Below are 18,126 nucleotides of genomic sequence, written 5' to 3' on the forward strand. Positions count from 1 at the left end.
CCCTTTGGCTCTTGCAGGCCTTTAGATAACGATGCACTCGCTGTGTGATGAGCAGTGATTGAAAAGATACTGAATCAGTTTGCCATAAGATCTCATCTCACAGTGATAACATCTTCCTTAATTTTAAGTTACTGGAGCTTTCTAACAGCAGATTATTTTAACTTCTGCAGAATCAGGTAGCAAAACAGTAGCAGGGACCACCACAGCTGAAGAAGCTGCTAAAATCTTGACAGAGAAGCGACGTCTGGCACGGGAGCAAAGAGAGCGTGAAGACCAAGAAAGAATTCAGAGACAGGAAGAAGAGAGGTAACAATTGTGGGGAAGGAAGGGATGCTTTCAGTGGTGGGGTGTGATTGGAAGGGGCACTCCAGCCATGTATGTTTTCTAAGTTTTAATTTAAGTCTCTGCAAATATTAATCCAGTTACTGAAGCTGAGAGGCACTGGCAACAATCTGGGACAGGTTGCTGTGTGTAACATCAGTTTGTATATCGGTATATATATAATGCACAGTCCCTGTGAAATCACTGCTTCTTTTTCCTTTTAGTCACCAGTGGGGCTTTTGTTTCAAAACTAGAATGTGCTTTTTACACCACTTGTGTTTGGTTTGTTTGTATTTGGTTTGAAAGAGTTGACCTCTCTGTATTGAACTTCCCTTTGATCAGCTTAGGCTGTGGTTTGATGGTACCTTAAATCTCACTTTAGTGATATGAAATAGTAGTCAGGAATGTTGCAGGCAAGTAATTCAACATGTTAAATCACTGGGCATTTGGTTCACTGCATAGAAGTTGTTAGAAATAAATTGCTAAGTTAGTGCTAGTCAGCACTTTAGTCCAGATCAGGGGTCACCTCTCTGCTTCTGTGAGCATGGTGGAACATCAGATTTTGTCTGTTGCCCAGTTGTGGATATGAAGCCGTCAGAAACTTGCATATAATCTGCTCTAGGTGTTTTATCAGAAATACGTCATCAGATCTGCTCTGTATGTCTGCAAGAGCTGGCAGTGTACACCTTTACTGTATCTCTGAATTCAGGCTGTAGAAGAAACAGTCTTTTAGGAAATCTCACTAAATTTATGTTTGACGGTGATTAAAAGCTTCATTCGTGTCATGGTTGCAGATGGTTTTTATTAAATGGTCGTTGCTTAATCCAGCTCTCAGTCAAACATTCCGTTATTGGAACAACCTGCTTTGACTTAATCAGCAAGGAGCATTTACTCACAGATAATTTCTTCCAAGTTATTGTCATTTTACCTTTGACAAGTCTGGATGGTGGCATTTGTAAATCCATACCAGAAAGTGTCTTTATGCAGTTATTTTTTGACTGGAGTGCATAGAACTTTCTTGCTTTCCCACTCTGTCTCTTGTGCATGCACACTTTTAAAGAAATAAATACCCAGTAATCTGTACCTTGGAAACTCTAGAATCAGAGAAGAAGAAATGGCCAGGAGAGCCACTGAGGAAAAAGCAAGACGGGAGGAGGAGCTCTGGAAGCAGGAGGAGGAGAAGAGACTGACTTATGAAGAACAGCAAAGACAAGCTGAGGAGGAGAAGATCCGCCGGGAACAGGAAGAGCAGGAAAAACTCGCAGAGCTTCAACAGCAGGTCTGTGGCTCCAGCTGCGTTCCTGGAAGAAGTTGCTGCTGTGGTTTCGAGGGGTTGTCTTTGATTTTTCTTTTACAGAATGGTTTTGACAAATCTCTGTCAGGCATGATGTAAAGCTGAGTTCATCCTGTCTGAGATGGATTTGAGAATGTCCGTAGGTCCTTTCCTTGCCCTGGTCTCTGTGATTTATATATTTTTTTCCTATCATTTAATAAATTCAAGTGTGGGTGGAAGCAGCTATTTTGGAATATGTTTTTTAGCCATCAGGGATGCTCTTTTGCATATGTAAAATACTTGTACTGAGCCCACTTTACCAGTGGACTGCTAGATTTACAAGGAGATGGTCTGTCTGGAAAGTAATCTCGTTTACTCTTGATTCCTCACAAAGAAAGATTGGTAGTGTTTCCAAGTCTGCTTTTCCTGTTGCTGAATAGTCTTCCACAGCAAGTATCCATGTACCTTTACAAAGGCATCCTTTGAACTGAAGGGAGCTGTTCTGCAGAAAGTGGACTTCTCTTAAATTAGATTAATTCTGAAAACTAAAGCAGTTTTACATTGAAATTATTTGTGTTCAAAGACCTGTGTTTTATGAATGGCTTTGCCATGTGTCTGGATATTTCTTTAAACGTTTGTTTACAACAATTACTCAGAGTGTTAACTATGTTTCTATTTTCTTTCCAGTCATGCTGGAAAAGATTTTCCAGTATAGAAGGAACAGAAGATGTTCAGTACCAAGTGTCTTTGTAGCAATACCTGACTGCCAAGATTTTTACATTAACCTGGACACATTCAGAATTTAATTGCTGTCTTGTTACTTTATATAGATTGTCCTCGTTAGCCAAATGTTCATCCCGAAGCATAGTTTGAACAACAACATTCAGTAGCTCAGCAACATTCAGAACATTTGCATTACCTCAATATAGTTGAGTTTCAGTTTCTGAATGTCACAGTAATATATATTTCATGTCAATAGCGGGGTAATTGACATTTAGTTGTAATGTGTGGTCCTATTAAATAGTGATTGTCTGATGTTCCTGTCTGTGTTGAACCAGAATCTGTAACTGCTTTGCTTTTGACTGTTGGGAATGAGTTATGCACTGGGTGCTTTCTTCTTTTTGTTTTATTTTCAGAGAGAAGAAGCTGAAGCAAAAGCTCAAGAAGAGGCTGAAAGACAGCGACTAGAAAGGGAGAGAATTATGCAGCAAAATATGCAGGAAAGGCTTGAAAGAAAAAAGGTAGCCTGTTTTGAATTCTCAGCCTAAAATGAACAGGCAAATGGTCTCAGATGCAATTAAATAGAAATGTGTTTTTTTAAAGACTGCCAACTCTGTGAACTTTAAAAACAGTGATTAAAATAGTACACTCATGAAATACAAAAATATATTATGACTGATGAGCATTTAACCAGAATGCTGAAATATAAAGCTCTGTATCATTGCAAATGTTTTCCATGTTTTAACAGAGAATCGAAGAAATAATGAAGAGAACACGAAAATCAGATCAAAATGAATCCAAGGTACTTTTTGTTTGGATCTGTATCATGACAGAATAGGAGTTTTTGCCTTGTATCCTGTCTTCCTCTGTTATCCTTACACAAAATGACTTCCACGGGAGTTGCAAAGTTCTGGTGCACCAGAATAATTCCCAGTAGCTTCCCATTGCACACATTCTTCTGCTTTGCTTGCTCTGGTGAGGAGTCTTTGTTATATTTTTGTTCAAGGCCTGTAGACACAATGTTATCTGGTGTTAGCACTTCCAGATTGGTTTTAAACAAACATTGGTTAGTAATTGATTTTTTTTTAACTGTGTGCATTCCACCAGGACTGTTTTTCCCCAAAAAACTTAGATTCCTGGCATCATGTGTTTGCTTAAAGCAAGTCTTGGATTCTCTTTGGATTGCTAGTGCTACAGTAACAGGATGTATTTCTGTTAATGCAGTGACCTAAGTTTTGTGGGAAATTGTGCATATTGAGGAATAATTGTTCTTCTTTGAACATTCAAATAAATGTTCTCAAACATTCAAGTCTTCAAATAGCTGAAAATCAATAAAAATTTAGCACACACCTTGGAGAAATGAGGGGAAAAGGAACTCAGGAATAATAGCCAGGAGGTGGAAGTGGATCCCACAGGCCCTGGCTCAGCAGAGCTGAGTGTTCCTGGGTGACCTGGTTGTCTATGAGCCTTTCAACTCATGTGGCCTCACTTCTGGGCACAGAATGGTCTTGTGTGGGAGCTGTGACTGCATTTGTGAAACTTTAGAGGATAGGGAGTTCCAAGTAACACTCTGCCAATTCAGTTGCAGAATGAAGGGAAGTCTGCCTCGGAGGTGATGGAGGGAGAGGATATTGAAGAGGAGGAAGAGCTGGGTCTTGAGAAGACTGATCAACCAGGTAAGGAAGCTGGATGAGTCAGGCTTGGGTGGCAGTGAGTGTCTCAGTGATGTTTGAGCTCTGTTGAAAAGGTCACTCCTAACAGCACTGGGATGGTCTGAGACACCAGTCCCAGAGATGCCAGAGGGACTCCCTTCTTGAATGCAGAATCAGACAAAATTATTTGAGAGTGAAATGCAGGCAGCATGCTTTCATTTTACAAGTGGATTTTTAAAGATGAAAAACAAATTTCATGTTGGTATAGGCAGCTTGTCTATAGACAAATGAATCTGTTGAAGCCAAGTGCCTCAGGTTTTGGCTAGGAAAGGTTATTTTGGCACTTGTGTTTTATTCATTTAGAATAGCAATTCTGCCACTCAAGTTCTTTTTTTCCTTGTATTTCATTTTTTCTACCCCCTCAATGTTCAGGAAAGCTAAATGGTGTTGACTTGCTCCAGAAAGTCAAGGAGGAGGCAGAGGATTGTTTAGAGACTGCACAAAGCATGATCTCTGCAGAATCTGAGGAACAAGATGAGTCAGAGTTGAAGGCCAGTGAAGTGCTCATGAATGGAAGTGACTTGAAAAGTGACGAGGAGTCTCTGTCTGTTACTGAACTGAAGGATTCCAGGTGAGTCTGCTGTACTGTGGGAGCACTTAGCTATGTGCTCTCTCTCTGTTTAAATGAAATGCAATGCTGTCTGCAGCACCTTGCTGGCTTTGTGGTGTTTGTATGCCTTTCTCCAGGCATGTGGTGTGTGCTGTCAGCTCACAGCCTCACACAGAGCAGTTAGCTCAGGATAATTGTTTGTTTAGATGGCACCATGTTAACAGTGCTGCCTTTGTTGAGAAGTGAGACACACAGCCAAAAACATGGCAGTGTTGATTATAAAAACTGACTTTGGCTTTTCCATTGAAATGCCTTGCAGTTCTTCTCATCAACAAAACATTAAACAAGAGGGAGGAGGATAACACTGAAAAGGAAGAATAACCTACAGAAAGCTCTAGAACGCTTTCAGTTGTGCTGAAACAGCAGATACAATGCAGAAGCCTCCCTTAGTGAGGAATTTGGTTTTTTTAGTATTTCAGATTTTATTTTTTGAACGTAAAGCATTTTCATCTGCTGCTGGAAAATCTGTCCTCTGATGCCTGTTCCATTTGCTCATCTAAATGCTAATGATTTAGAAATGGCATTGTGAACACTTTCTTAAAGTGATGATAAACTAATGTCATTCCTCCAATGATGGAATATAAAGATGTTTTCCTGGTTGTCCTGAGAATGAATGAAAATTGATCAGTAATTTGGGTTTAGATTTTGAATCTGTTTTAAATATTGTTGGTCTTCTGAGACTTAGTTTTGTGTTCAAAAAGTCTTAGCTGGAGAAAAAAAAGGAAAAATGCGCGCTACAAAAATCAAGACTTAATGATCAAAAACTTGTTGCATTCTTATATCAAATTTCTAGAGCCAGACCTTACCTGAGAGCTGTTAGTATAGTAAAAAGTGGATATATATTGCTGAGTTGTTCTTCCCCGTTGGCTCTTGGAGGGGAGATCCTGTGTGGAAGCTGGAGCATATCTGGGAATGCCCTTTGGGATATTCAGCCCTTTGCAGAGTATGCAGACTGTTAATTGTCTGGCCTGGAATCAATGTAAAGGTTAAACATGTGGAAACTGCAATACAAGTACCCATTCTCTTTTTTTTCTAGCCGTCCTGCAAAAGAAATGGTTATCGATGACTCGGGGAAGTTGGGTGTTCATGAAACTGATCATACAGTTGGACTTACTCAGAATCTTAATGGAAAATCTGGTTCATGGACTTTTGAGGAGTTCATTGACATTGGAGTACATTCCAAGTCAACCAAACTGAGCTCAGACAGCATCTCTGCTGGTAACTGTAATCAAAACTTGAATGATGCTGCTACAATACCTTCTAGTCCCAAATTGGCTTTTGAGGAAGATGGTGCAGTGAATTCATTGACCAAACCAATAGATGCTTCATCAGGTAATCCAAGCTGACTTCCTTGTCTGTCTCTTCCCCTGGCTAGGCAATTCACCTCCTTGCGTTTTGCTCTCCTTGCCTTAACTACAGCTTCTTATCTTCAAGGCACTTTTTCCCATGTGTAGACTGGAGGGAAGGCTCTTTAGTGTTTTTAACTTGAATTCTGTCAAAAGGAGTCACCAACTGATGCCTTTTTAGGGACTTGCTGAGGCCCAGCATTAAGGCTCTTCCAAAGACACAGCTGAGCCCTTGTGAAGTTCCAAGCAGCATTGAAGCTCATCTGTTGTACTTTAAAGTTTTTCTAAGATATGTTAAATGGCACGTTACTTTTGAAGATACTAACAGTTTAGTAGGTGTCTGATGTAACTCTACACACCAGAGCTTTCCACTCCTAGGCATGTTCTGTAACTTTTTGATGCAGACCTGTGTGGTCTTACAAGGTCTCTTCAGACTCTTAGCAGTGTATTAGTCCTCTCTACTTAGTGTAGAATAGTCTTCACTTCACTGAGGCAGGTAACAGTGACCTGAAGTTCCACAGATGGTTGTGTTACATTTTGGGAGGAGTAATAAAGCTGTACACACACAAAATATTCTGAATTTTCTGAAAGAGGCAGGGCTGTATCTCAAGCCACATGTACTTGAGAAGCCAAGCCCTGATGCAGTACAGCATGGTGTGTCAGAGAAGCTTCAGGAAGCCAGTTTATGTAAGACTGGACTTCTCTGGTGTTGGAGCCAAACCCCAAAGGGCCGTTTTCACAGGAGATCTCTTTTCATGGGATAAATGACTGTGTGATCAGTTGAAGTGAATGCTAGTGGAAAAACAAGCCTTGCTATCCACATTTCCTTCCAGTGATGTGTAGCACTTACTTTGATTAAAGTGTAGCGCTTTTCCAGACTGGACTGTTCCCTGAGTCTCCTCTGTCACTCTGCGTCTTGTGAATTTTAGTCCCATGGGCACACCCTGATGGAGGCTTCCCTTGAGGCCGTGACGAACTGGGCCACGGGAATAGACAGATTTATTGTGGTTCTGCTGATCACATTCTGTTGTGATCAGAATCACTAACTTTTTAGTGAAGGAAGTGTGGCCTTTTAATTTTGGACTTGAAAATATTTAGACATAATACAGTTTAAGAATTCTGTACATAACTTTGAAAACCAATATTCCTGTAAAAGAAAATGTACTGTGCTGGTTTTGGACTGTAAGTGACCAAGTGGTTCTGTGCTCACTCCTGGATGTAGACTGACAGTGATGATGGGTGCATGTGGCATACACACAGTTACGATGGTTAAATGTTTTCTTCTCTTTGCTCTTTGGACAGAACTGTGAACACTAGAGACCTGGAAATAATCTGATTGCACTGCAGTAATCCAGTGTTTTCTCAAGTACCGAAGGCCTTGTTTTGAAAAGCTGCTTGTTTACCTTTATCCATCTTCAAGTTTGCAAAAACACCAGGGGAGGGATGACAAACTTCTAATTTGCACCTTGAAACATTTCAGGGAAACTGTTGTGCTAATGTTTTTTTCCATTCATTTAGCTAATTGTTAGATGAGGTTTCCTAGTTCAATTATTCCTTGTTTTCCCTTTACAGACTTTACAGTAACCTGATTGAGTCTTTTTTTTTTTTTTTTTCATATCAGTATCATGTAGAACAACATGTCTCTGGAGGCTCCCCACTTAGCTGCAGACTTTGCATATTTCTAAAATGGCCTTGGTGAAATAAAAGACTCACTCAGTGTATGTTAAAGCTGAACTCCCTTTTTATGTCTAGAAAAATGTTGTTGCTTGTTGGTTCATGTGCTATTTAAAAATGCAAAATTGAATATCTTCAATTTTGAATGGAGAAGAAAAATTCCTTATTATCTAATGTGAAAATATTGGCAGTTTCAAAATGCTGTGCTGTACCATCACTGATATGTTTTAATCTGTTGGCAAACATCAAAACATTTTACAGCATGTGCTCTAATATATTACAAAAATGTCGAGTCCCTAGATTTGTCTGTCAGTGCAGTTTAAGGTGTCATGCTTTTAAAAAATGTTTTCCTTTTGAATTGCTTATTTATCTACACTTATGGAAGTATTATTTTATTGTGTACATAACAGTATTAGACCATTGAAGTCATGTTTTGTTCATGTTAATTATTCTAAGTGTTTCAGTTCCAGCTTTATAACAGTGGCTGCAAACTGCATATATATTTCCCTTCTCCTAAAGCCTGCATTAAATAATCTATTTAACCTGAACTTGCCTGCTTTTTTCAGCATGAAGAGATTAACGAAGCATCTTCTGAAAATTGCTACTTAAAGTAATAATGCAGCCTTCTTCTGATGTCTCCTGTAACAGATAGACCGGATAGGTGCTTACTTTAAAGGGTAGCTGTCTCAAATCCTGCTACAACCCATTGGCTGATCCCTCAATTCCAGTGATGCATCCAGGAAGCAGCTGTGTTTGCAGTGGGTTTGTTGGAACTACACCTGTTCTTTCCTCCACACCTCAGTTGCAACAGGAGCCCTCAGCCTTCTCCCTCTTGCTGTTCAGAAATACTGTAGAACTGTTTTAGACTTTAGAGCAGTGCCTTAGGTAAAAGGAAAACTGTATTTTTGTATGATAGCCGTTTTGTTCTGGCAGAGACAATCATTCTAACAAAGATGCCGATATATTTTCTGTGCTGAGATTTGTTGGATGGTCTGATCCAGCCCTGTGTAAATACATGCACACTGTTAAATAAACTTTGCAGTTGAACAATGCTTTATTTCTGTAATGTTAAATATGACCTTACTAGGCCTCTCCACCCTTTTGCCATGCTGACCTTGGGATGCATTCTGGTGCTGTTCTAACTGCTCCAGCTGCAGATTCCCAAACTAGCAGCCTCTGGCAGTTGCATCTGTGTGATTGGGAGGGGATTTGCACTAACACCTTCAGCTCTTGCTGATAGCGTGTTCTGAGCTGAGGAATTCTTTAACCTGCTTTTCCCTGCCAGCCTTTACCTTTCCCCTGCAGCAGCAGCATCTCTGTGTTGTGAGGGTGAGTCCAGCAGTGGAGCAGTGACCAGCAAGATGCTGCCTTTTCATTTTCTTGCTAGGGTTCTTTGTCAGTAGTTGAAAGGGAATGGCTGTAGCAGATCCAATTGATAAAGTATTTCACTACTGTGGAAAAACCTCCTTAAATCAGCATTCAGGTTGATGAAGGGTGGTAGATCTGTGCATGAACAGTGGCTGTACATATGCTCTCCAAGGGGCTTTTTCACACAGGCTGTTTCTGGCAGATGGTCCAGTGTCAGTTATATATTTTAAAAATTAATTAGTTTATGGAAATGGTTGCTTTAGTCCTCAGATATTTAAGGGTGCAATGACAGCACAGCTGACTCCTACTTTGCCAATATCAGTGTAGTAGACTTGGTTTCAGTAGCTCAGCCCTAAGACACATCAGTCATGTAAGATGGCAGAATGAAAAAATAAAAAATTTCCAGACTATAGATTCCAAGCAGGCACTAGTCTCACTTTTATTCAGTCACTGAACATACACTGACATGATAGGAGAGCTAGTGTTGTCTGAGCTATTTTTAAGGCACTTGTAAATGCATGTGCATGTTGTAGGTGAAAGATTTACTACTTGTTAGTAGATTAATAATTGTACACAGACAGCCTTGTTTAAACAATGATATAAAAAAAACTGATAAGGAAAACTTGCAGGCAAACCATGCGAAAATCAAGAATAAAACAAGTTTATGGAAACTTAACTAAGCTAAGTATCACTGCCAAAACATTGTTATCTGTAAGATGAAGCCATTCCGTACATGTGCTGCAATGTGGTGTGGTAGGGTAAGCTAAGGTTTTTATTACTTATTAATGGTGTGGTGTATGTTGTGTATGTACTTGTAAAAGCATAATAATGGATCCCTCTGATCCAGGTGCAATCTTTGCATCTCTGTGTCCGAGGTGCATGCCTTGTCAAACCCGCTTCAGTTAAGTGCCAAGCTTAATCATATACCAGATAAGTTTAAAACTAGATTTGTTTTTGTTTAAGGCACACACAGGTGGTGCAGTGTGTGGATCTCTAACAGCATTTCAAGCCTTTATACTAGGAGTTACTTGGAGGTGAGGTTAGATTTTTGCAAGGCTACATGCTTTTGTATTGCAGGAGCTTCAAAAGTCAAACCCAGTATATTGAGTCTAGTTTAGTTCTTACACTGAAATGGAAATAGTTAAAATTCTCAACATGCAAAAACCTGCTCCTTTACCAGGACTGTTTGGGAAAGCAGGGCTTTAAAATCCATCTTACATCTGCTCATTACAGTCGTTTGGGACACTCAGCACAATAAATTTTTCCATTATGGCAAACAAAGCGCTTGTTGGCCAGACCACGGGCACACTTTGTGCATTTGAAACAGTAATCATGCCAGGATTCATCTTCGTAGTTAACCACACTGGTTCCTCTTCCAAATCCTGCTAGGAGAGAACACAATTATAGGACGGCGATAGTAGCTTTGCCTTGGCTGGGTTATCCCACCAAACAGCCCAGCCTGTTCCTGCTGCCCCAGTGCTTCCCTACGCTTGTGGGCCACAGGGGCTGCCTGAAATACCAAAGTGACAACTGAGGCATGGTTTTGTTGCATCTTCTGATGTTTCTTGGAGAAAGAAGTATCTTCGCATAAGGCTTGCATGTCTCTGCAATAAGCTTTTCCCCTTGGCTTCTTTCTCCAGCAAACAGTCAAGGAGGGACATGGAGCAAGGACAGGTTGGGCTAAACACTTCTGGGCTCAGATCCCTGCAGGATGGAATGTGAGCCTCATGGGACTGGCAGGGCAGTGCCCACATTTCAGGGCTGAGCTCTGTAATCCAGTGAGTTTTAAGTAAACTACATCAGAAGGGGTACAAATGTCCCTTTGGAACAATAAAACACCACTTGTTTTAGACTTAAGGGTCCCAAACGAAGATATGGGTGGAAACAGTTCTGGTTAGGGGGGTTTTGAAGGAGGTAAATTTGAGACATGCAAAGGCTGAAGAGCTCAGTTACTAGCTCAGCCTCCATCCAGCACAAGCACGTGGCTGAGAGTCAGATCACATGTAAAATGCTGGGATTGGGCTTGGGTTACCAGACCTGCTTCTGATGTTACTCATCCCTGGGCTCCCTGTCTTTGGGGGATCCCTGTCCTGACCTTCAGCACCCACTGCCCTCAAGCTGCATTTAACCCAACATACCTGTAATAGGATTCTTGCAGCCAGCACACTTCTTGGCAACACATTCCTTGTAGCATTCAACACAGTAAAACTGATCCTCCACAGCTGTGAAGCGCTTCCCACCCAGTTGCTTCTTGCAGTTGGAGCAAATGAAACACTCGGAATGCCAAGGCTGTTCCTGGTAAGTGAGGCCTCCAGAAGTGATGGGCTGCAAGAGAAAGAGCAGAGGTGTGGTTTAGAATCAGCAGGGGAGAAGAGAGGTGACACAGGCTTGGAGTGTAGGGAAAGCTTTGGCATGGAGAGGATCTTTCCAAAAAGTTTACAAGAAAATTTAATTGTGCAGTGCACTTGAGTCCCTCTAATCTGAAATCCCACATACCTGGCACTTTCGTAATACTTTCGTTTACCTGCAGTAACTGAAACTCCACACTAATCAGTTGCAGAAGTTGTAAAACAGCTACTGTTTCACTATTTGAATATTCAGTACGGCTACAGAGCTTAAACTATCCTCAAGGCAAGACTGGTATCACTTGGTTTCTGCAGTGTTGCCATTAGCTAACCCAACAACCCTTGCCCAGATCCTGTAGAGCATGGGGACCGTCAGCTCTCCCATCATTCCACCAGCTGCTGGCACCAATATCTCAAGGAAAGAACAGCAGCATTGGTACAGCTTCAGCATGGTCTGCCTGCTGGTTCACTCTCCCAGTTCCCAAAAGGCACACGAGGGCTGATTCTGGCAGCTGCCTCTGCAGAGGGGAAGGACTTACATTCTTGCACTTAGCACAAGTCTTGGCAAACTTGTGCTCATGGCAGGAGACACAGTAGAATTCATCACCCTTGGGGAAGAAGCTCCCAGATCCAATCACTTGCTTGCACTGGCTGCAGGTGAAGCAGTCCTTGTGCCAGACCATCTTCTTGTACTCAACATTTTGGTCTCCTATGACAGACAAAAATAACTTGTCATATAGGATTTCAGGCCTGTGGCAAACCCCTCCTCCTGTGCAGTGTAATATCTGTGGGCAAGACCTGTCCTTCACTATGCCCAAGATTCCACTGGAATGCAGACAAGGGATGAGCTGGTAATTTCTGTATCTCTTTTTAGCCAGGGCCTGCTAGATTTTCTTAAAATAGTTATCAGACCAGATGCCTGAGCCTTTGAGGACCTTGATTTACAGAGCAAAGCTTCTGGTAAAAATGGTTTAAGACTGACATTAGGGTTAATTATCCACATGAGGGTTAACTGCAAAGCAGCCTTTCAACACTTGAATAAAATGGACAGGTGACAGCAACAGTCAAAAGTTACTATTCTGAGGTTCTCCAGCCCTCCACTGTGATGCCCAAACCCCTAACTGCAGCCTCTACAGCCTGATAAACCATCCTGGTTATGGCCTAGAGCAGAATGTGGCCCTTGGACACCTGTCACTGGTACCAGTACCTGCAATAATGGGCTTGAAGCAGCCCTTACACCTGGGTGCATCCTCAGCAGCAGTGCAATTGCTGCACCAAACCTTGTTGTTCTCCCGCAGCATGAAGGGCTCGTTCACCAGGGATGTGTAGCACTTGAAGCAGCGGAAGCAGTTGTCGTGCCAGTAGCGGTTCTTGAAATGCAGCTCCTGGAATGAACAGAAAGTGAGCGAGGGAGTGAGAAGCTTTTCTCTCCCCCTGAGCAGCCCAAAAGCCAAGCTCCTGTCTCATCAGCCCGGGCAGTAGATTTGTTGTTCCTAAGTGTGTCTGATTCAGTGCATAGAGCTACAGCTCCTCTGCAATCAGTTAAGGGAAGGACATTTAACCAAACTCATTGAACACAATCACATACATTTTGAATGGGGCAGAAGATGCATCAAAGCAACATGCTTGGAGATTTGCAGTTCTGCAAATCTGTTCTTGGGTTCTTACATTCCCTCTAGTTCAGCTGTATGTTATTATTGCTATAAACATTTATCTGACCCTGAAGGTACATGCTAATGACTTCAGTAATATCATATTTCTATACTGAAGCAACAAACCAATTTCCAATTTTCATGGAGATCAACACGGTTTCAACCAGCACGCTTGCAGATATTTTCAGGTCCTGCAGTTTATGTTTCTTCATGTCCTGCCTGGTGTTATGGTGTCTGAACATCAGAGATAGTATTATAAATTAATATGAGGAAAAAAAACCCAACAGAACCATCTTGCGGTCCAACTGCTCTCAATAGATATACATATTGAAAGAACTCTTGATTTCCATCATGAAGCAATAAGCCTCTGACAAACTGACAAAAATCGGACCTCAGTGATTTACCCAAAGATGAGTTTTGCAGGCCCTGTGCAGGCTGGCTCCCTGCAGTTCTCTCTCCAGGGCAATTCAGCATTTGCAGCAGTTCATGTGGCTGAATCTAGACCCTGAAATGAGGCTCTCTGCCAAAGCAGCCGACCATGAGCATTCTCTGTGCACACCCCAGCACTGCTCTTTGCCCAAGGAGCACACTGCTGGCAGCCAGAAGACTCGCAAAGAACTTGCTCTTTCACAGTAGCTCAGTGCCAGACCAGAGGAGGGCGATCAGCATCTGCCTCTCCTCATCACCCGCTGAGGTGCTTGGCACTGACCTTGGAGTCGGCCCCGATGGGTTTCTTGCACTCCATGCAGGTGTTGGCGCAGAACTTCTCGAAGCACTTGACGCAGCAGTGCCGCCCCTCCTTCTGCACATACTTCTTGCCGTGCAGGGGGTCACGGCAGTAGTGGCAGTCGAAGCGCTCCGACATCGTGCCCACGGTGTAGCTGCCAGGCCCTCCTGCAAGAGCACAGTGGGTGAGGAGACAGCACTGAGGCCCTGAAAACTCCAGGGCTTCAGCTTCTTGGGACTGTGCAGATCAGTAGGAGGAAGATGGCTCAAGGAATGAGCATGTGGTGGTGTTATCACACTCCTCGAGGGCTCCTTGGTAGAGAAAGCAGCTCCAGTCGAGGAGAGCAGAGTCCTAAACCAGCCTTTCCCCATCCCCTGGTTAAGTGGAAGGATGCTAGATTGCTTTATTTGCATACTGAGAATCAAGCAAGGTTAATGACACCTAATCACTCCCTCAGAGTCCCTTAGTTCATTACTGCAGGCCTCAGTGAGGTCCTGTGTGCAGAAATCATCAACCAACATGAGCAGAGTGGAATTGTTTCCATGTTTCCAGTCTGAACTCGAAGTGAGCTGCAGCCCTCCAAGGCCTTTTGTTCTGGATTGTTGTGCAGCTTCCAGCCGCCTCTTTTCACCAGGCTTTCACATATAAAATCATAAGGGGAAAAAAAACCAAAACCAAAACCAAGAAAAAATCTGCCTCCATGGAGAGGTACTTCTTCAGTTCATGCCAGCAAGTCTCTGCCAAGGTCTGATGTTCCACCATGGCCAGGGAGCTGTCAGTGGGTGTGGGGGATCTTGACTGGAGGGTTTTCTACTTTGGCTCACACTTTCTCCCTAAACACCCATCTGTTCCTGCACTCCCAGTCTCCTGCTAAGGGCTCCCTCCATTCCATGCACCCTTCCTCAGCAGAAGCCACCAACACTCCCGCGAGGGGCCTGTGAGGGCTCTGTCAGGATTCAGAGAATCCTGGAATGGTTTGGGTTTGAAGGAACTTTAAAGATCATCTTGTTCCAACCCCCCTGCTATGGACAGGGGTGCCAGCCACTAGATGAGGTTGCTCAAAGTCCCATCCAATCTAGCTTGGCACACTTCCAGGGAGGGGGCATAGGAGTTACAGAAGCCTGTGGAGTCCCACAGAGGCCCCTGCCGCTCGAGCCCCCACAGCCCCAGAGCTGCAGAGCTCTGTTTCCCTGCACGGCCGACACCCCAGGACACAGCCTTGAACTTTCTGCATCATCACCAACCGGATGGGAGACGTGGCCATGGTCTGGCAACAGGAACTGCCAAGAGGAAATGTCCTGTCTTCCTGATAGAGCAGCAGTGTCAGCACAGAGCAAGGAAGGGAGAAGACATCGTCAGGCCATACAAATTGCTGCCTCCATCACATGGCCTCACCTTGCATCACTCCACCCAGCCCTGGGGGCTACCTTGGAGCCTGTTCCTCACCGAGCTCAGTGTTACAACAGTGCTTATTGCAGACATGCTGCTCCAAGCCCAATACAATGTGCCTTTGTAAACCAAACCAGTAGGGGTTTTGGGGTGCAGAGACAAGTATGTCACTCCTGGCTGTGCCCTCACAACAAAGGAGGGTCAGTGGGACCCTGCTGGGCTAGCCCTTGGCTGCAGGATACTCTTGGTCTGCCCTATTGTTATGGCCTGTTCACACAGATTTTTATGAACCGTTGCCCACCCCAGTAATTCCAGACTTACCATCAGCTACAGGGCCTAACCTCACCAGACCATTGCAGCACACCAGGAACAGACCAGCATAGCTGGGTACAAAGCCAGAGGAGCCTGTACATGAACATTTTGCCATCATAGCAGAGCACCTACCTCATCTGGGCCCGGGAAGAGTGGGACTCATGCTTACCTCACTCACCTTGCAGGTTTTAAAATCCAAGAGTCATCACACTGTCTCCTCTTTGTCACCCTCTCAGTAATACAGGGCCAGAACAAGTTGAAGGATTTATATTTCAGAAAGCAGGACAGAGAGTCCTAAAGAAAAGTATCACATGGGGAGGCTGCAGCAGAGGGGGAGGCTGTGTTCACACCCTATTCCTTCCCCTAAAACTGACAAAATCAGGCTGGAGGCCAAGCTGGTAGGAATTGTACTCTATGGGGGAACCAAGGTCTGGAAATGCTCCCTTGGCAGGGCCAGGAGAGGTCACGTCCTGCTGACAACTACACCAAGGACTATGGGGTACCTGTTCAAGCAAATGAAACAGATAAACAGCTGGGAAACATGAAAACTATGTGAGCCACCACCAGCTCTGCAGAACTCGAGCAAGCAGGTGGGTTTTATTTGGAAGAAATACAATTGCAGAGTCCTGGGCAAATGGTATTGAAACCTTCCTGACCTCAGGTTTAGAGTTGTTTTCAACCTGAATACATAATCTTGAAAGTATGGCTCAGGGAGCAACATAATCCCGTGTTCCCATGTAGCACATCACGCGCTAATGTGAGACGCATTTATCACAACAGCTCTGGAGCTCCACAGGCAAATTAACACTGGGCCCTGGCAGCCCCAGAGTGGGCTGTGCATGCAGCTTCTGCCTGCCTTGTGCCATCTCACACACCAGAAAGCCACTCTCATACACAGGTAGGGGCATGAATTTGCTTCCAGCTTTTCCAGAAGCTTTCTGCCCTCAGTACTATCATTCCTGAATTCCCGATCTAGAGCCAGGAAAGGCACCTCTGTCCCCTTTCCTGCAGTGAAGGTGCAGTGGTAGCATTGCCCCTGCAAATGTGCTGGCTGCTCATGGGCTCTGCTCACCTGTGCCATGTCAAGAGCCCACATTAGCCAGACCATCTCCCATGACCCTCCCACAGGAGCAGCCCACCCAGGGTATGGTGCACAAGAGCCCTGAAAGCCACCAGTGTGTGGCATAATGGAGCCCCAGGCCAGTAGCTGCTGTGCTGGGACCACCAGATTATTTTCACCAAATGGAGCAAACATCTGTGTGCACTTCAGAGCTCAGCTTCATTTAGTATCCTATAGCTGCTCCCCTCAGCAGTCCTGTCCCCTCTCAAGGAAGGTAAACAGCAGATATTTCTTGTGCTCTGTATAAAAATAAATGTATTTCTAAAGCCTGCTTGGCACCAGGTTGTGGGTTTGGAGTTGTTTATCTCCTGTTCTCCCTCCAGCTGCACCAGGTCCCCACAGCTTAACTTTCTAGAGCTTCCAGGTATATTAACCCTGGCCTGTCTTTACTCTCTGAAAAGCAGGCAAGTTATGAAACTAAAGGCACAGTGGGTGTATGGAAAAATCATTACTTCCTCGGGGTCTTTATTTACTGCGCTCTTCATCACTTCCCAAATATGCGGTGCAGCAGCTGCCGAGCACAGGGTAGGGATTCACACCAGGGGTACAGCAGTGCTACAGCAACCCAAAACCAGGGTAAGCACTCACCAAAATACCACTAAAACCCAGAGCACTGAACCTCTGTGCTTCTTTTCACAGTGCTGTCCTTAGAATGAGAGTGGTACATGCAGATGTTTTAGCTTGGAAGTTACTTGAACACAAGTTTCTGTGGCTGTACCTTTACACCAGACCGGCATCTCTGAGGTGACAGCCTGGTCAAGTGTCTCTTGTTTAGCCCCAGGAGAATCACGTGCCCTGAGGACATGCACGGATCCAAACCCCATGTCAGCTTGATACTCAGGCCACAGAATGGGATTTAGAAAGCAAAGGAAAAGTATGGACAGGCTGGAACTATTCTCCTGCCCAGGCATGTGCAGAGGATTGTTCTGCTGGAGAGAAGCAGGTGAAAACAGAGAGCACAGGGAGCTAGGGAGAGGGGTGAATGCAGAATGTGCCCATCCTTAAATAGCCTAGAGAATCCTCAATAAGAGATGAAGAAAAATACAGCTATATATCCAGAAACTAATCCCCCTCTAAGCAAGGTGTCCCTGTCCCACCAGCCCTGGCAGGGTGTTCTCTAAATGTAGCTCCCTGAAGGATCTGACTACAGCTGGAGGGTGCAAGGCCAGGCCAGTGGCCTTCTCGGGTATCAGGGCATTTGGCAGAAAGACCCACTGGAATACAACCCTAACATTTACCTGACCACAGAGGTGCCACTTTGCCACTTGTCCCCTGAAAGCATCTTCTACTTTTCAGAAACGGCACCTCAGCCCTTGGACAACCACACCTTCCATCCTTCAGAAATCTCAGACACTTGGGCCCCAGGAGCCTCCATGCACCTCAAGTGGTACCAACACCAAGCAGTCACAGGGCTGACTGATGGTCAGGGCCACATCTGCACCCTGCAGCATGGCCAGCTTTGGGAGGGGAAGGGTACAGACCTAAGAAGAGCGCCCCACCAAAGCTACTGCATCCACACAACCCCTGCCTCCCCCTGGGTTCCTGCCATCACCCCTG

General features: G+C 44.1%; 2 protein-coding genes across 18 annotated transcripts in view; one reads left to right on the plus strand and one right to left on the minus strand.

The window, feature by feature from the left end:
* MAP7D3 (MAP7 domain containing 3) overlaps positions 1–9,290 on the plus strand; it is a 44,169-nt gene extending 34,879 nt beyond the window's left edge. For 10 of the 13 annotated variants that reach the window (XM_082289359.1, XM_082289366.1, XM_082289370.1 and 7 more), the window contains 8 exons: positions 171–306; positions 1,420–1,600; positions 2,731–2,835; positions 3,063–3,116; positions 3,897–3,990; positions 4,399–4,597; positions 5,673–5,968; positions 7,604–9,290. In XM_082289359.1, coding sequence (XP_082145485.1) covers positions 171–306; positions 1,420–1,600; positions 2,731–2,835; positions 3,063–3,116; positions 3,897–3,990; positions 4,399–4,597; positions 5,673–5,968; positions 7,604–7,644 — 1,106 coding nt within the window. In that variant the 3' untranslated portion in view covers positions 7,645–9,290. Of the gene's footprint in view, positions 1–170; positions 307–1,419; positions 1,601–2,730; positions 2,836–3,062; positions 3,117–3,896; positions 3,991–4,398; positions 4,598–5,672; positions 6,861–7,284 lie in introns of those variants that run through there. The other 3 variants (XR_014226759.1, XM_082289368.1, XM_082289367.1) reach the window with 3 other exon arrangements.
* Positions 9,291–9,438: 148 nt separating this feature from the next.
* The window catches only part of FHL1 (four and a half LIM domains 1), a 30,318-nt gene continuing 21,630 nt past the window's right edge, over positions 9,439–18,126 (minus strand). For 3 of the 5 annotated variants that reach the window (XM_082289375.1, XM_082289373.1, XM_082289371.1), the window contains exons 2-6: positions 13,731–13,915; positions 12,577–12,754; positions 11,909–12,078; positions 11,163–11,349; positions 9,439–10,409 (exon numbers count right to left, since the gene is read on the minus strand). In XM_082289375.1, the coding sequence (XP_082145501.1) occupies positions 10,252–10,409; positions 11,163–11,349; positions 11,909–12,078; positions 12,577–12,754; positions 13,731–13,886 (849 nt within the window). In that variant the 5' untranslated portion in view covers positions 13,887–13,915 and the 3' untranslated portion in view covers positions 9,439–10,251. Of the gene's footprint in view, positions 10,410–11,162; positions 11,350–11,908; positions 12,079–12,576; positions 12,755–13,730; positions 13,916–15,627; positions 15,746–18,126 lie in introns of those variants that run through there. The other 2 variants (XM_082289374.1, XM_082289372.1) reach the window with 2 other exon arrangements.

Source organism: Coloeus monedula (genome assembly GCF_965178545.1).
Source record: "Coloeus monedula genome assembly, chromosome: 12".
NCBI classification, from domain to species: Eukaryota; Metazoa; Chordata; class Aves; order Passeriformes; family Corvidae; genus Coloeus; species Coloeus monedula.